Source organism: Podarcis pityusensis, assembly GCF_964106645.2.
Source record: "Podarcis pityusensis genome assembly, chromosome: 1".
NCBI lineage: Eukaryota > Metazoa > Chordata > Lepidosauria > Squamata > Lacertidae > Podarcis > Podarcis pityusensis.
The window spans coordinates 69,162,270-69,181,077 of record NC_138028.1 but is presented as its reverse complement, the minus strand read 5'-3'; the positions used below and the strand labels follow the sequence as shown (position 1 = coordinate 69,181,077).

At 40.8% G+C, this 18,808-nt stretch overlaps 1 protein-coding gene across 4 annotated transcripts in view; it reads left to right on the top strand.

Moving 5' to 3' along the window:
• AMPD3 (adenosine monophosphate deaminase 3) overlaps positions 1-18,808 on the top strand; it is a 33,526-nt gene that overhangs the window by 9,037 nt on the left and 5,681 nt on the right. For all 4 annotated transcript variants that reach the window (XM_081013191.1, XM_081013193.1, XM_081013194.1 and 1 more), the window contains exons 4-11: positions 360-525; positions 1,715-1,934; positions 2,599-2,728; positions 9,729-9,923; positions 10,196-10,327; positions 10,946-11,109; positions 14,960-15,086; positions 17,883-18,046. In XM_081013191.1, the coding sequence (XP_080869317.1) occupies positions 360-525; positions 1,715-1,934; positions 2,599-2,728; positions 9,729-9,923; positions 10,196-10,327; positions 10,946-11,109; positions 14,960-15,086; positions 17,883-18,046 (1,298 nt within the window). The remainder of the gene's footprint in view (positions 1-359; positions 526-1,714; positions 1,935-2,598; positions 2,729-9,728; positions 9,924-10,195; positions 10,328-10,945; positions 11,110-14,959; positions 15,087-17,882; positions 18,047-18,808) is intronic.

The following is an 18,808-nucleotide window of genomic DNA, read 5'->3' as shown; positions in this document are numbered from 1 at the left end:
AAATCTCTAGGTCTTAATGCCTGTCACTGAGATGGTAAATATTGAACAATTTTACTTCACAATACAAGTGGAGGCTGCCACAATTGAATGCTCATCCAAATACAGTTTTTCTTCAACATAGTTAATGAGATTTCAGAGAGCAGGGCTTTGCTGGAAGTCTCCATGTTGTACTAGTTTTCTGTGGGTAGAGAATTCTTGTGTATAGAGGAACACCCACTTACAATCTACAGTGGTACGACCAACACATAGATTTATTGCTTCAGTGAGAAGATTTATTGCTGTCAAGCAAATGTGTTTCGGATTAGTGTTTATAGTAGCATTAAAAAAACCCAACTCTAGTGATTAATTTCTCCCTTCAGGTTACTGTTGATGATTATGAGCAGGCTGCCAAGAATTTGGCAAAAGCTCTCCTTATTAGAGAGAAATATTGTCGCCTTGCTTACCATCGCTTTCCAAGGACAACAGCCCAATATTTATGCAGTATGAGAAATGAACAATGGAAAGATGAAGATGAAGTACTTCCAGGTAAATTAGCTGCAGTTTTTTAAAAGGTTTTGGTGCATGAAAACCTAAGAGATGATTAACTTTTACTGTTCTTAATATGCCCACTTGATCAATATTCTGGTAATGGTATTACTTCCAGCCTTGCATTAGGTTTTACTCTAATAAATGTGTTGCCATTTTGTTCTTAAAGAGTAAATGATCACATAAAGATATAGGGACAGTGCAGTTCTGTGCAATATATTCACTGCTGCTCAGAAAAATGCTAGTCAAGTCCATACACTATGCTTGGTGGCAAATTAGCAATGCACTTTCAATATTTAATTGGAGGTTCAGCAACCATCACTCCAAAAGGAAACATTGTTAGTTGAACTAATCACCCACAGCATTATACAAGTAAGTCAGTTCCTCTTGCAGCTTTGCTAGATGGGGTTTTCCCTAACCCTTGTTTTTGAGGAATGGTGAAAGTGGGGATTAGCTTGTAACCCTGTTCAGATATGAACAGGGATTTGCACACCCAGCTTTCACGTTTAGCACGCTCTATCCTTCTTGAACATATTGGCTTCAGCCCTAAGCAACTGTGCAAATTTTGGCCACAAAAATTCTTCCCTCTCAGCAGCGCAAACATTAAATCACGGGTGGACAACTTGTGGCCCCCCAGATGTTTTTGAATTTCAACTCCCATCAGCCCCAGCCAGTATGGCCAATGGTTACTGTAGGTGTAGTCTGGCAATATTTGGAGGGGTCACTAGTTGTACGCCCTATACTTAAGACTGCAGAGATTTTACAGAGCGTATTTTGATTTGCATCCCAATTCAAAATGTTTATGTTGGTGTATCAGCCCCATGTATAATATCGCCTTTTTTCATACTTTGCTTGGATAGCTTTCATATAACACATTCTGAACTTCTGGATTTTGGGCCATGGATGCAGTTTGGTCCATGGTAAAGAACATTACCATAAATATCAAATATCACTGAAATAAATGGTTAAGCATGAGTTGGGTTTCACTCCATGTTTTCGGGCTGATAGGTACCATAGTACCATGTTGCATAGAGTTAAGATGACATTCATGTGACAGTAGGTAGCCTATATAGCACTTCATAATTTTCATAAGTCTATTACTGCTTTTTTGTTGTTGGAATATTGTGAATAGAAACAATACTGTATTTTGAATGATGACAGAAATTTATTGATTCGGACATTTTTATAGATTTTCATCCACCCCCAAAAGACCTGCAGGACCTTTACAATCTTGATGATTCTCCAGGGAACCTGGATTATGTTGTAAAGATGAAGGCAGGCATTTTCTTCGTTTATGAGAGCAAAGAAATGATGGAAGCTGATGAGCCGTGGAACTTGCCTTATCCTGATCTTCAGACTTACACCCTTGACCTCAGTCATGTGCTGGCTCTCATTGCAGATGGCCCAACGTATGGCTTTGTTTAACTTTGAGAATTCCCTAATGCTATCCTATTGTATGCTTCAACAGTTGCGTTGCTGCTATGAGTGTCAAACCTATTATGTTAAATGATGTTCTGGGATGTACAGTGTTAACCGGGGGGGGGGGGACCTCAGACCCAGGGGTAATCTGTGATCTTCCAGAACTCTCTGTCTGGTCCTTGGACCTGTCTCCAGGCCACACCCACTTCCCAGCTACAGTCCTTCTCCTGAGGTCATGCCTTTCTGGCTTTGCATCCTCCTTGAGTGTTTTTTGTTGTTTGAAAGGTGCCCTTGATCTCTGATACTGACTTTTGGTTGTCTGTGTGAAGGACAAAGAAAGAGGGTCTCACTTTAGTAAATGTGTTTAGGATTGCAGCGGTGAGGTAGTATTAATAGTCTGAATCTCTCAAATGTGGGATTGGAACAGGGTTGATCAGTGGCAGTGCTTGGCCTACGACTCCAGTATTTTGCAACACCTTTAAGAAGAAGAAAAAGTTACATTTCTAATTCTTAAGTGGATATCTGATTCCTGCATTGCAGGGGGTTGAACTAGATGACTCTTTGGGTCCCTTTCCAATTCTATAATTATTTAAGTAAAAGCATTCTCATTTGCTGTCGGACCATACTTAAGGTACGGTGTTTCCTTTTCTGCAGAAAAACATACTGCCATAAGCGGCTCAATTTTCTAGGATCTAAGTTTGGTTTACATGAGATGTTAAATGAAATGTCTGAACTTAAAGAACTCAAGAGTAATCCTCATCGGGATTTTTACAATGTGAGAAAGGTAAGTACGAAAAAGATTGGTCTGTGATTTATTCTAATCAGTGCCACTTTTTAGAAGCATTTGATGTTAAGTTGAATTAAATATTATGGAAAACATTATTTCATCTTGCGGCAGTATGCTTCATAATCGTATGATATGAGTAAGGAACAGCAATAAAATGTTGCAAGAAATAGCCAAAGCAGAGAGGGTTGAGCTGCTTGGTCAAAGGATGAGATACAAAAATAATCAAAATCTGAATTGCTGACTTTGAGAAAAGAAAGAATGTATAAATGAAATAGGGGATGGGAGAACCAATTTGGAATGATAGTGCTACTAAAAGAAAATCCTATGCCTATTGGATTGTCTGCCTTTAAAAATAGTTCAGAGAAACCACCTTCAATGTCAGATGACATGGTGTGCTATTACATGGATTTTGACAGTCAACAGCCTAAGAATGTCTGGCAAAAAGATTGCATGTCCTTAGTAGGGGCATAATGACCTTCCTTAGGCGTGGATGGCGTAAACATTACCCTCATAGAATTAACTCTGCTTTCCTCCGGCTTGCTGTGAACTAAGAATCTCAACAGCCAGAAGTGTTGCTTAATTATTGCTATATAACATGTCTTGACTGTGAATAGGTGGCAGCTTTGCCGAGAATTGAAAGCAGCACAGTAGAGATGAAGTAGTATATGTTTGGTCTCGCAGGGCTTTTTTGTTTTAATCTTAGCCTTTATTAATGCAAAGATTTAACACTTCAACACTTTCTGTAGATAATGCAACCACAGTCCTCTCCAGACTTTATAGAGTCCAGGCTAGAACTGTGAGTTCCTAAAAACAGCAGCTGAATTCTGTTATTAGTAAGTCATAAATTAAGACTTTAATTTTTATTGTTTTATTGTATTAATGCACTGGACTCATAAGTTTGTGAATGTATAGTATGAGTAAGGGTTTGTGTGGGCCTTCAAAATATGTGCTAGTTTAAAGGGATTTATTCTCACTAAGAATAAAATGTTTCCTGCTATCTAGCTGGCACAGATCCCTCAACCAAAAAAATTCTTCATTTGCATGCCCTTTTCTGATCTACAGTACTAATCATTCAGGGCATAACTCCACATGGTTGATGGAGTTGGTTAGAAAAATAATTTTAGAGAAGAAAGAAACACTGAAAAGTAAAGGAAAACTTAGTCTTCCAGGCCCTTACGAGCTGTTCTTTTCATGGCGGTGTGCATAAATTAATACTTTTATTCAATGGCACTGTGGTGAAACTATGAAGAATGTTGAATAGTGCATATGCATTAGTTGATAAAGCCCTGTCTTAATGTAAACACAGAAAAATATATTTATGTACAGCATATTGTGATATAATGACCTTTTTTTTACAGTGCAGAGTCAGTATATTGTTATATTGCTTCTGTTCTCTGGTTTCAAAATAGGTTGTGCAAGAAAAGAAGTAATTCCTGGAAAGTGTGATTAAGGCAGTAAACAGAACAGGTTGAAGCTTTTCCAAGTGAACTGCCAATGTCCCCAGATTCATTGGAAGTACTTATTCAATGATTTATTTACAGTAAAGTCTTTTGCAAAAACAACACACACTATGACAACCCCCTCCAAAAAAAGAAAGGAAAAAAAGAAGACCCTTAGAGGAAATCAGTGCCATGCTCTTCTAATTGTTCATTGAGTGCAAGCATTTTGGCTTGCCATCTGGAATGATTGCCCCTGTTCTCCTCCTCTGGTCTTGAGGGAACCCTAGAGGAATAACGGGGGAGGGGAAACAAAATAGGGGGAAAACATCCAACTTACAACTACGCTCCACCTTTACTACATGTGTGCTACTGACTCTCAAACTTCGGGATTGTCGGAATAATATGCAACAAAAAATTAATCAATTTGCATCATGCAACTCAAATTGGGTCCACTAAACCCAGACTTTTAAAACAATGTGGACTAAAGTCACTTCTGGGGCTCCTTCGGGATTAGGGGCGCCAAAGCTCAAGATTCATTTCATAGTAAATCCACCCCTGGCAACACCCCTCATTGCTGGGACAGAGGGGTGTCACAGTACAGAGCAACTGGAGGGGCACAAGTTCCCAACTCTTGTTTTAAAAAAATTGAAGCTGAAGCCATTTTAAGCTTTCAAGAGCCAAAGTTTTGTAAACTGCTCCTGCTATTAGGCTAATATCTTATGATTCCCCAAGGTGGAAAAACTAGTAGTGTTTATAGTGAGAGACTATGAAAGGAAAGTGCTGGAGAGACATAGATCATAATTCTGAACAGGGTGACCAAGACCCTTCTGTCAATGTAATTATCACTGATCTAAATATGGAATATTTATCTATCTTGGTGACAGGTTTAATAGAGATGTGTTCATAAGAGTATCAAATGACACCTGTGTCATTGAAATGTTGGAAGGTGTCAAAATCGTTCAGTGTGCTTGAAAGCTTAGCTTGGGTTGGAAGATGTAAAGTGCTCGTTTGTAAGATTGTCCTGTAGGTAGATTGCTGGAAACCACAGGGAAGGAGATTGCTGTTGCTCTCAGTTCCTGCTTGTGTGCTTCCCACAGGCATCTAGTCGGCCACTGTGAGAACAGGATGCTGGCCTAGATGAGGGTGGGGAGGAAAAGGTGGATGGAGAAGATTATGAGGAAAAGAATAAGATGGCAGCAAAAATATTTTAGTGTGATGCACCTCTGTTTCAGTTGCTTGCAGCATACCCTCCAACACGTTGAATCCCAAAACCGGGATGTACCTCTTCCTGTTTGTGCTCCCTTGCGAGTCACGCGAACCACACAAGATCACAGAGCCTAAAAGACGAGCATTTTTCAGGGCTGTGCTCTCGTGGTGCCCAAAAACGTGCATTTGGGGGCACCTCACTTTTTTCAAGGTGAGATCTCACCTGCGAAATCACATGAACAAATATATATGTACCTCTGTAGTAACTTTGCTAGGTTGTGCAGGAAGGAATATATATAAATACCTTGGGATCTTGAATTAGACAGTAGTCTGAAAAATATAGAAAGGCAGGATAAATTTTATTTAGTAAAAATTGTTTTAATAAATAAATACATTTCTGTTAAGAGGAAATGTTATCTGAGGACAGGTTCGCATAACTATAATGGACTTAAGATGACTGTGGCAGGCAAAAAATAATTGGCCACACAGCCTTCCAGATCTTGTAAGGGTATAGTTCACGTATATATTGTTTTTCTGCCTAAAAATTATACCCTTAGCTCATACTTCATCCTCCTCTAATAACATTAAATGTGCCAAAATAAACTTAATTTTGCCTGTTTAATGGCTGCACAATTTTGAATGAACAGTGATTTTGTGATTAAATATCCTACTTGTGTTAGTAGATGTTTTAAGCATCTGTTTTAATACAGCTGTTGATGAAACTCTCTAGGTTTTAGTGGAAGTTGTTACAAAGCACATTTAATGGAAAATTAAAGACTAAATCCAGTTATGAATTATGTACAGTGATCATAAGAACCAAAGGTTAATGGCATGTAGCCTGACTCTGCTTTTTGTGGAAACTGATTTGCAAAGCTGATTTTAAATTATGATGGTGAATAATAAGTGTGCGCTAATGAATTGTCTGTTTATAGAATGCTAATCAGTTACATGGCATTTACTACCTTCTGAAAACTCCAGGAACTTCAAAAACTGGTTTTAAGCTCAAGAGTACATTATGACCTTTAGATAACATGCTCTGTGTGGCTTAACATTTTATTAGGTACACTTGTGGAGATGGTGATGCAGTAATGAGATCCCATTGGAAAAGTAGTGTTCTAAGAAAATGGTAATAGCTAGGCATTTTCTTTTACTCAGAAATAAGTTCCTTGTGTTTTGTGGGATTCTGTGGAAAAGCAGGAAATTTGTCAATAACATGGAACTTCTGTTTGTGATATGTGATGGCTCATTCACACATGCAGTAAGTTTGGAATCAGCACACAATTGTGGGACAGAAGTAGCTTACCATTGTTTCTGCTAGGACAAATCAATTTCCAGTGATCTTTCCTTCCTCATTGTATAAACCAGGTATGGGGACTCTTTGGCCCTGAAGATGTTGCTGAATTACATCTCCCTTCAGCCATAGCAAATGTGGCTGATGGCCAGGGATTGTGCGAGTTGCAGTTCAGCAACATCTTCAGGACCAAAGGATCTCCACACCTGGTACAGAATCATTAGTGATGCCTTCTTGGATCTCTGCATTGAGGCCAGAACTGCAAAATGAGCTGTTGAATGTGAGGCATTTCCCCCCTCAACAGTATAAACATCTTGCAGGTGTTATGAAGATTCTATTCCTTTTCATGGAACAAGTTTGGCTTGGTCGGGGGGGAGAATTATTAAATACAGTGGTACCTCTGGTTACGAACTTAATTCATTCTGGAGGTCCGTTCTTAACCTGATGTACCACTTTAGCTAATGGGGCCTCCCGCTGCTGCCGTGCGATTTCTGTTCACATCCTGAGGTAAAGTTCTTAACCTGAGGTACTACTTCCAGGTTAGCGGACTCTGTAACCCGAAGTGTTTGTGACCCGAGGTGTTTGTAACCTGAGGTACCACTGTATGCAGTCATTTCCATTTAACATCCTGATAAAGACTGAATGTACTCTCTGTAATTTGCATACTCAAGCTATTACTGCTGTTCTCACTTTCTTCTATGGAGCTGATTATGATTATCAATAATGTATAAGACATCAAGTATGAGACTGCTCCTCCATGAAAGCCCTCATTGGGTTGGGTGTTCTTAAAAAAACCCATGACCCTCGTGCTTGCTATAAATAAATATTATATCATTTACGGAGCCAAATACACTGTAGCTGAAACTTCCAGCAAAATCATCACAATATTGTTATTAGATTTACTACCCATTCTTCACCAAAACGTCCCAGGGTGGGTTACAGCAATATAAATACAGTATTAAAAACAGTTGCACACAAATTACAATAACAGCTAGAGTGAAGGTGCCAGACATGCTTCTGTGGGGAGGGGCTTCCACAGAAAATGCCACTTCCTAGGTCAGCCCCCTGCCCAATGTCTGAGGGCAGTGCAACTACCAAGAGAGCCCCTTCTGCTGGATGATTGCTTTTGTTTTGTTATCATGGCAGGATGTGGGCCAGGTATCTCACTCATGCTTAGCTGTCATTCTGTTTTGTGCTTAGTGTAGCGTGCTGTACCTTGATTTGTAATCAGACATTCTCTACTAAAAGTATTAATATCTTTTGTGATGTATGTAGATAGTCCTCCAGGCTAAGAAGTTGTCAGGATAGAGTGCCTCACAGATGATTTCAACTGTTTATTGGATTGCTACCTATTGTTTGTTTCATTGAGTCTGCAGAGTAGAAAACATATCTTTTAAATAGAACTTGCTTTAACATAAGAGCATGGGCAAGAGAAAGGTGTTGACAGTACTTTTCTGTCACTTCAGGGAGTCTGAATATATTCCACCTTAGAGCTGAAATTAATACAGGCTTCTTGAATTTCACCTTTCCGGCAAAGGGGTTTATCTAGACTCCACTTTAGTGGTGAAGGGAGCACTCATTACACACCTGGTGATAATGTGCAACATTTTGCCTAAGGTCTGTGGCAAACATTGCCAAGAGCTGGAACTGACATTGAAAAACATTGAAAACATTTCCCCCCTCACTCCTGCAGAAGTAGTTTAGAGCAGCCTCTTTGCCCTGGAAGTGAAATTGACATTGGAGGCAATAAAACTGAGAGGTTGCAGAGATGAGGAGAAATCGTGTCAATTCCATCTTTCCTTTTCCCCATCTTTGAAGTCCTTGTAATACAATTCTCAGAGCCTTAGCAGATGCTACACACCCAGTTTTTCCCTTCTGTCCTTTCTGCTGCTACTGAGAGATTGTTTTTTTCTCATGGAAACAGGAGCATTCCATCAGTCCCTAGGGAAACAAGACAAATGAAGATGTTAAAATGTGAAATACTGTACCTTACTGAATAAAAAAAATAAAATCCAATGAATTGTGTAACATAATAATTAAATTCACTACTACTACTACTACTACTAATAATAATAATAATAATTTGATTGTTTATACCCTGCCCATCTGGCTGGGTTTCCACAGCCACTCCTTAGTATGTTTTTATTATTATTTAAAGTATTGCAACGCAATGATGTAGCTTCAGGATCATAACAGTGGATGACTTCACCGCTATTCTATTAGCATAATTGTGACAGACATCTTCACTAGAGGTCAGGGATATGCTGAGAAACGGGAAGTAAAATCAGGTCAAAATAAGACATATTTTACAGGAAAGGGGGTGGGAACAGAATAACACATTTGGAAAGAAAATATAAATGTATAAATGCAAAGTCACACCAGGAGGGTCTGTGCAGAATGCATACATAATGACTTAGATCCAAGGGACTGCACAAGGGGTGTTGGAATTCACTGATTTCTGGTGACTTCTCCCTCCTGCTACAGCCTCCTACTTAACATGCATTATGTTTCAGAATAGCCTCCCAATTTTCAGAAGTAGATTTTCATGAGGCACAGCAGGCTGCAGGAGCAAGGAGATGGAAAAGCCCATTCTGTGAATGGGTCTCTACTCACAAAATGAACATTCACTAACTGTAATGCAGGTGAATATGTGTTGTGTCTCACAAGCATGTTGAATTTCAAATGAACATCTTTCAACTAGTAGGACTCTTATCCTTAATAGCTTTGATTGCATATGTATTCAGAATAGGCTTCCTCCTTTTCTTTTAAGAAGTAACATCTGACCAGAGCCTGAGGGCTACATTTGACAAGACAATGGGAATTTTGTGATCCGTAGATTACATTGTTGGTGAAAGGGGAGTTCAACCATGTAAGAATATTCTTCCTCACTCCCAAAAGCTGATACCTGATGACTCTTGTCCTTGCTGAAGTTAGTGCTTCATAGCACACTGAGAGAAAGGTGTTCAATATATTTCAAATTACCTGCTGTGCCAGATGGCTAATAGTAAAATATGCATGCTTGATGTCAGCTAAGCCAGAATAATCTTGTTTGTGATTTCAGGTTGACACCCATATCCATGCTGCTGCCTGTATGAACCAAAAGCATTTGCTGAGGTTCATTAAACACACATACCAAACAGAGCCAAACAGGATAGTGGGAGAGAAAAAGGGCAAGAAGTTAACTTTAAAGCAGGTGTTTGAAAATCTCAACATGGATCCCTATGACCTCACTGTAGACTCACTAGATGTCCATGCAGTAAGTACATTTTGACCAGTAGATGAAATTGAATATGGAGATCAGAATTTTGTACTTGAGTCATGTATGGAGGGAGAAGATTACTCTTTTGGTTTTTGTGATGTATTTTTTCTGTTACTTAAAGAATGCTTTAGTTAAGAATATATATTGACATTTTGATATTTTACAAGTAGATGTAAATATATATATTGCAATAATATGACTTAACAATACGTGAGTTATTAAAAACTGATACTCAGTTTATTGAATACGCATTTACCTTCTTATCTCAGGATCGCCAGACATTTCACCGATTTGATAAATTCAACTCCAAATATAATCCAGTTGGTGCAAGTGAGCTGAGGGACTTGTACTTGAAAACAGAGAACTATATTGGTGGTGAATATTTTGCTCGTATGGTGAAGGTAGGCAGCTTTTGAATCTTTTCAGTCACTGTGTCTCTTAGTGTCTTGTAAAAACACTTGTAATGTGAAATATACTAATTGCAGCGTATGCTGCTGAGCCAAGGAGGTGCTGAATCCTGAAAGCAACTGAACTCCACATAGAATACAAGATGTCTTGTGTGACAGACACGTACATCTCTATAAGCTAGACGTGCTCTAAAGTTGCAATGTTTTCTGCTCACCCTTTTTCACAGGAACTGTGGTATAGAGATGTGTGTGTGAGGTTAGGAATGTACTAAAGGGCTTTTCAAAGCTGGTAACTTTACTATTTTTTTCTGCAGTGCATCACAAAAAGGGTGCTTAAGAGGTGTACAAGTCCCATTCTTTGTGTGGTTTGGGGGCTGTAGTTTGAGCAAGTTAGAAAAAAATGTCAGTGGACATGAATAAATTTGTAAACACGCATCAGGGTTCTCTGGATCCTGCACAAATATATTGGGGGGGGGGGGCTGCACAAAACATGGCTAACACTCTAGATCATTGATTTCAATGGACATCTTTCCAAATTAAGATCTGTGTGTAAAGCTTTTGTGATTATGTGTTGTTCCTGGCAGAAATGTAATAATGGTTGGTTTTGAATAGGAAGTTGCCCGTGAACTGGAAGAAAGTAAATACCAGTACACAGAACCTCGGCTGTCCATTTATGGACGTTCTCCAGATGAATGGCCAAATTTAGCTAAGTGGTTCATCAGGCACAAAGTTTACTCACCGCACATGCGTTGGATGATTCAGGTCCCTAGAATCTAGTAAGTATCTTTGTGTCATAGTTTTTTAGCCTTATGGGTGCACTTTCTCTCTCTATCTGAATAGTGTTTTTTTCTCCCAAGCATTATTTCATCATGTAATTACTTTTTCAGAAACAATGAGGAAGTCTGATCTAATCTTCTCCTGTTGTAATGCAAACAGCCTTGCCTCATGGCAGCTACCACAGTATCCTGTGTGAAGCAAAGAGGACAAAACTGGACAACTCAATTTCGCTTTTTTCTATCAGTCAGAAACATGTTACCTTAAATCAAGTGGGGAACCTGCAGCCATCAGCCTTATTTATGAGGAGAGGTGAAAAGGGGGTGGAACTGAGAATGGATGGAGTAATAGGAAGTCAAGGGATGAGGGACTCACTGCACAGGGCCACCCCTACCATTGCACAGTGAGGAAACTGCCCTGGGTACCGTATTTTTCGCTCTATAACACGCACCTGACCATAACACGCACATTATTTTTAGAGGAGGAAAACAAGGGAAAAAACATTCTGAATGAAACAGTGGATGTATCATTTTTGTGCTTCATGCTGTGGCCACAGACATGTGATCTGATGGTGAATTTGGGGTGACCCAATGCAAAAATCCTGAGAATCCCTGTGGATCCATGCTTTGTAACCACGTTTTTGCACCATTGCAGCCCCAGGCAACAGTGGGTGCGTGATTTTGGGGGGGCAGGCTGTAGCCATGGACATGCTATGTGCTCTGATGGTGAATTTGGGCTGACCCAATGCAAAGATCCTGAGGATCCATGTGGATCCATGCTTTGTAACCACGTTTTTGCACCATTGCAGCCCCAGGCAACAGTGGGTGCGTGATTTTTTTGGTGCAGGCTGTAGCTATGGACATGCTATGTGCTCTGATGGTGAATTTGGGGTGACCCAATGCAAAGATCCTGAGGATCCATGTGGATCCATGCTTTGTAACCACATTTTAAGTGGGGAGGGAAGGAAAAACACAGAAGGGACAAGGAGCACGAGAGGGGTGTGCAGAGAAGCAGCTGGCTAAGAATGCAGGAGAGGGGTATAACGGGAGGGAGAAAAGGAAGGCAAAAGTTTCCCCCCACTCACCCACCCAAGCCAGCCAGCTCGCGCTCTCTCCCTCCCACCTGCATGTTTTCCGGCTGCCTGATATATATATATATTTAATTGCCTTGACAGAAGAAAGCATTTTAACTGCATTAAGAACTATTTAGCAGCGAAACCTAAGCTTTGCCATCCCTTAAGAGGTACAGACACGGTAATCTTCCAGATCGCATGAATTTACAGGCAAAACACTGTTTAAGGATTTCATCCTTTTAAATGGAAGAAAGCATATTTGAATGCTGTGTGTCCTCAAAAACAAAAGCAAGAAGTCAAATCAGAATTTTAAGCTGAACCTGTAATCTCTCTTCCCTTCACAAACATTGTTCCCTCCAGAGCATGGAGAGGAATTAGAAGGAAGGACGCTCTGCTTTCCCCTCTGCTTGCCTGGAGGGGAGGGGCTTTCCCTGCTCTTTGTTCCGTTTGAGCAAACACAGCAACGAAACAGAGAGGGTGGGCAGTAGGACCCTGAGGCAGAATGCAGGAAAGCAGCCGCTTCCTCTTTTCAGGTTTCCCTTCTCCGAGACACGATTTGATTTCTGCCTGATTTTTGCCTCCACTCGCGCCATTCGGCTCCAGGGACCACACATTCGCTCAATAACACGCACAGACATTTCCCCTTCCTTTTTAGGAGAAAAAATCTGCGTGTTATAGAGAGAAAAATACGGTAGTTAATTTTGAGTGTTATTACTGTATTTTTACTCCAGTAGAAGAAGTGGTCTTTTCTGTCTCAGGCACCAAAACAACTTGACCCCCTTGATTTGGGGTTTCATTTGTTATTCTGCCTTGGGTACCAAAATATATTGGGATGGCCCTAGGCCTGCACTCAGTCAGTTCAGGCCCCTGATGAGCTATTTGTCCATTTCCCTGTCAGCCACTTGGGTGGCGCTGGAAGGGGTGGAGAGAGAGAGAGGAAGGGGTATTTAAGAGAGGGAAAAGGGGGAGGCTCTGAATCAGCCCACTAGCAGTTCCTGCCCAATCTATTGGCATGCAGTCTTTTACAGGAAAAAGTGGTTCCTCACCTTGCGCTTTGTTACATGGCTGCCCATGCCCCATTCTTTCTCTCATTAATGTTTAGGTAAAGGAAGATACATGATGTGACATTGTATTTCTGTACAAGTGTTAGCTAGTTGAACAGAGCGGGGGGGGGGGGCGAGGTAGAGAAATGTTGTCTTTGGTCACATCTTTTGTATACAGCTTTGAGGGTTGTTGTTTTTTTTACAATCAAGCAATGTGTCACTTTTATGAAACCAACATCCCATGTAAATATCACTGTTGTGTAAGCTGCAGAGCCATGTTTAAAAGCCAAACAGCACATTGCCTTAAATATGGGGCTGCTGCTACACCCCCCCCCCAGACTTCTTTTGGTACATCTAGTTGAAGTAGATGCAGCTTAGCTGGGTGGTGGCTGGGCTAAGCTTTTATTCTAGGTACGCTGAGCCTGTGTGCAATGGCCAGCACCACCCTGTTAATGATGCTGGCAGTGTCTCTGATGTACATATATCAGGGCAGGACTGGCGCCATTAACAGGGTAGGACTGGCCTGTATACACATGCTGAATAACCTGGGAGCTTCTGCTTGGCTCCGCAGCCTACCCTGCCAGTCTAGTACATGTTTGGAGACCACAATGGCGCCCCTCAACCTTTGCTGGGTCTGTTTTTAAGCCTGAACTGAAAACATGTTTAAAATGTAAAATATCAACTGCAATCCTCTAATTTTTGTGATTGTTTAATCAAAATGCACTTCAAACTAGCAATGGGAATTGGTCTACATATCAGACTAAATGCAAGCTGAAAAATCAGATAAATAATTTTCATACAAGTCTTTTAGTGTGATAGGGAACTAAGGCTGGCATACTTTTAACTATAAATTTTGCATCTGTAAGTACGGTATCTAAGACATGGTCATTTGCTAGAGATTATGATGCATGGCCAACATGCATTGACTGGGGAGCTAAATAATGAGTCCACAAGGCACTTCAAGTCCCCATAAATCACATTACTCATTAGGAAGCAGGTTGCCATCATTAGTTTTTCTACTCAGCATAATGCAAACAAGTATGCATGCTGCATTAGTCACTCAAATTGAAGCTCTCATTAGGAGAGATTTCAGGGCTGAATTTTGAGACAACATATTTTGTTTCGGGGCAGGTTTGTAGAGGAAACTAATTCTCATCAGGTAATTACTAGGTAATTTTATTGATTGATATTTGAGTTTAAATCTTCTTTGCTTATAATAAAGAATTAAAAATATGACAGGTCAGTTAAAGCATAAGCGCGCTGTGTGTGTGTGTGTGTGTGTGTGTGTGTGTGTACACACACACATATATATATACATACACACATACTGTATGCAAACATTAAGGAGAATGCAAGTTTAGTGGTTAATGTGCTTAACATCGGGCCATTGTGCACTTTCCCTGGGCCTTGTGGAGAATGTGCACATAATCCATCCATGAAGAGGGAATTGTGTACATAATATACATAATCCCCAACAGGCCTTGGGAAATATTGGCTGGATTTTGTACATTCTCCAGCCATTCTGCATAGTCCCCACATGCTTTGGGGAATAGGCATATCTTAACTGCATTCTGTACATTTTCCAGGCATTATACACATCCCTTGGTCAGTATACTTGGTCTCTAAGAATCATGCCTTTTTTCTAAGCAAATAAATATTAAATAAATAAATAAATATTAAATAAATAAATAAATAAATTTTAAATAAATATATATTTAAGATTCTTGTTTCTTTCAGTGATATTTTTAGGTCAAAAAAGATTCTGCCTAGCTTTGGCAAAATGCTAGAGAACATCTTCTTACCTCTGTTTGAGGCAACTATCAACCCATTGGAACATAAAGAGCTGCACCTCTTCCTTAAATATGTAAGTATGTGGATGACCCTTCTTCAGGGCTGCATGTATCAAGTCGTTTTATGATCACACTGCATGCCTTCATTTTGTATTGGGTGCAGAAATAATTGTTCCAAAACCCATAACTTTTTGTTTTGTTCTCTCTCCCTGCTTCTAAAAGCAAGTTTCTCATCCTTAAAACTGCAATGTTTTGGAAATACTTGGTGGGATGAAAACTGAAAGAGCCACAGAGACAGGGGTCTGAGCAAGGCTCCTGGTGAACAGGGCACCCATGTTCTACATACTGCTTTGGCCTGCCCCAGGGATAGCAAAAACAAAATAAATTATGCAAAATGAGCACAAGTTGCATAATTTATACAGGTTGCCAAATTCAGTTTCTTTCTTGGTGCAGAATTTCAGCTACTTCGGCACAAAGTTCTGGTTTTTCTTTTGAGTATGTTATTAAGGACGCCTGCCCCTTCTCTGCCTTGCTCCACAATTTCTCACCACTAAGTGCAAGAGCCACAGGCTCATATCAGTAGGATTTGAGTGTGTTACTACTGTGTTTAGCCGTTTCCCCACAACTATGTGCCAGTCAGATGTTGGAATTCAGTTCAGTAACCCATCCGCTGATTAGGTACCTGCAGTTGTCAAAGCTGCCACCGCCTGCTGATTAAGACTGTGCACATTTGGTACCTTGGTTTGCAACCGTTTTGGATTACAACTGTTTTGGATTACAACCACGTCAAACCTGGAAGTGCGTGTCCCTTTTTTTGGATTACAACCCTTTTGGGGGGGAGGCCCCATTGGCGAAAGTGCACCTTGGGTTACAACCTGTTTTGGTTTACAACCGGACCTCTGGAATGGATTATGGTTGTAAACCAAGGTACCACTGTACAGTAACAGCAACCTCTTATGCTCTTCAGGCGCAGCTCCCTCTGCTGGCGAAAACTTAAAAATGTTTCAAGTTTTATGATTCTACCATCTTTGGTGTGAACACTGACACATGAGTGTCACAGAGCTGTTGTGGGCCCTGTGGCTGTGAAAGAGGTGTTTGCTTCTAGAACATGCAGCTCTGCCTTGATTGGCTGGCCTGTATGTTCAGGGCCTCTCCTAGTGTGGCATGGAAAGTGCTGCTCTTATCCATGCAAAAGTTATATCAGATGCTGGAGACCTTACAGAAGGAGATTACAAGTGTGGCTTTTCCCTACTTCACTGCTGCCCCAGTTTCCAGGAGGGCTAATACTGGTGTCGGGAGGAGGTGCTACTGCATGGGCTTCTATGTGCCATGTTAGGTACTGCTGACATTACATACATGGTACAGGAATGCAACAGGCCTCTTCCATGAAAGTGATGTGAGAAGAAGCCACCCAGGATACCACCAGAAAAACAATCCTTGTGACAGGTGAACTTAGACAGTTTGTGAGGTCTGGTTGAGGTGGAGTTGCAGCAGGTGTCGACACCTGTATAGTATTATTCATATGTTTGTTTGTTTGTTTGTTGCATTTCTATCACACCTTTACCCCCATGGAGCTCAAGCCAGTTTACATAGTTCTCTCGCTCCTCATTTAATCCCCACAACTACCTTGTGAGGGAGATAGATTCAGGTAGGTAGCCATGTTGGTCTGACGCAGTTGATGTATATATATAATTGTCCAGTAGCACCTTAGAGACCAACTAAATTTGTTCTTGGTATAAGCTTTCGTGTGCATGCACACTTCTTCAGGTACTTCTGTTTCAGTGTATCTGAAGAAGTGTGCATGCACACGAAAGCTTATACCAAGAACAAACTTAGTTGGTCTCTAAGGTGCTAGTGGACATTTTTCTTGTGAGGGAGGTTAGGCTGAGAGGTAATGACTGGCCCAAGGTCACCCAGCAAACTTCATAGCCAAGTGAGGAATTGAACCCTGGTCTCCCAAGTACTAGTCCAGCACTCTAACCACTGCCTTGCCACTGGCTCCACATGTAAAACTCCACTCTTCCTCCTTTCAGTAGGCAAGCCTTCCCCAACCTGGTGCTCTCCAGATGCTTCAAACTGCAATTCCCATCATCCCTGACCACTAGCCATCCTGGCTGGGGCTGATGAGAGTCCATCATGTGGAGAGCCACGTGTTCCACACCTCTTCTGTAGAGTCTGCAATGCTTTAGCGGTGCAATGGTTTTAAGGAAGACTGCAGTAGGACTTTCTCATCACATACCCAAAGTGTTTTCTTGCTCAGCAGCCGTCAGTCTTGTGACGTGGGAGCATAATGACACCCTGGGCATGAAGAACATTCTGTTAAAATAAATAGTACCCAGGTGCGGTGGGGACTCTATTTTTAGTAGCCATTTTCATTGACAGCAACATTTCTTTTGTAAACATACACATTCTGCTCTGTAGAAATATTAACGACACTACTTAAGCTAGTCCAATGCCAGTTTTATATGGCTGGAAGCTGAACTGTTTCTGAGTAAACCATTACAATTTGGGCTTTGGGTTCAGCTGTGATTCAGACTATTCTGGTTCACAGTTTAAACCAATAAATTCCCCACCCTATCACAAAAAAGTATAATGATTATGTTTCTTAGCTGTAGTTTAACTATTGAGGGCACACACTTCAGTAGGTAGTGTTTGATTGTGTGGAATGTCTTCTGCCTTTGCTATCTGGAAGGAAAAGAAAAAATTGTGGAATTTCTAGCCTAAGATACAAGCATCAACAACTGAGTGCCCACTCCCTATAGTAGTGACTTGCCATGCAGACAACTAGCCAAGCCCTGACTTTATATATATATATACATGTTCATGCTGAAGTTGATTCACACACACATCTGTTTTTGTTGGATTCCTAGGTGACAGGGTTTGATAGTGTGGATGATGAATCCAAGCATAGTGACCACATGTTCTCTGACAAGAGCCCCAACCCTGATAACTGGACTAGTGAAAAAAATCCTCCATATAGCTATTACTTGTACTACATGTACATAAACATCATGGTTCTGAACAACCTTAGAAAGTAAGTAGTGACGTTTTATATCTTCTTATCTCTGCATCTTTGGTAGAAAGATATAACATGGAATTTGAAGCATAGCTTAAATCAGACTAACATTGTCAACTTAAATGTAAGTGTTTTTATGATCTCCTTTCTAGAGCTGCCCCCCCCCCCCCCCGCTTCTAAGGCTTTTTAAAGACCACCAATTCAGTCCAAAAGGAGGAAATGATTGTGCAAAACAGCACTGTGCAGACTTATCCATCAGGTTAGGATTGTACACGTGTAGCCCTGGGTGGCAGCTTCTGTAACAGGGCTGATCATCTGTGGGCCAGAAGAAAAGGTTGAATCCACCTCTTCTGTCCCTGCTCCTGCCATCTAGGCAGAAAATCAGTACTATTGAAGAAACTAACCAGGACTGCACATTCACAGCTCTTGCCCTAGTGTCAGACTTTGCAGTCTGAGGAAGTATGAAAAGAGCATATTTTTGTATGTGTAGCGTCTCTTGTTGGCTAGGGATGAAAAGTGTTTTTTTAAGAGACCGGTAGGCAGTCTCATAGACCAGGAGCAGCTAACTTGAGGCCTGTAGGCTGGCCCATATCTGGCCCACCAAATAGGTTTTTTGCAGCCCCCAAGACCTGTCCATACTTGTACTCCTTTTCTTTAAAAAAAAAGTAAAATAGAGTGCTTGTTTTTTAAAAGTATTGACTTCTGCTTTGTGCCCCCACTGCAATACTGTGATTTCAAAAGGCTTTTCCTGCCCCCACTGTGAGCCTAATACACCCACAC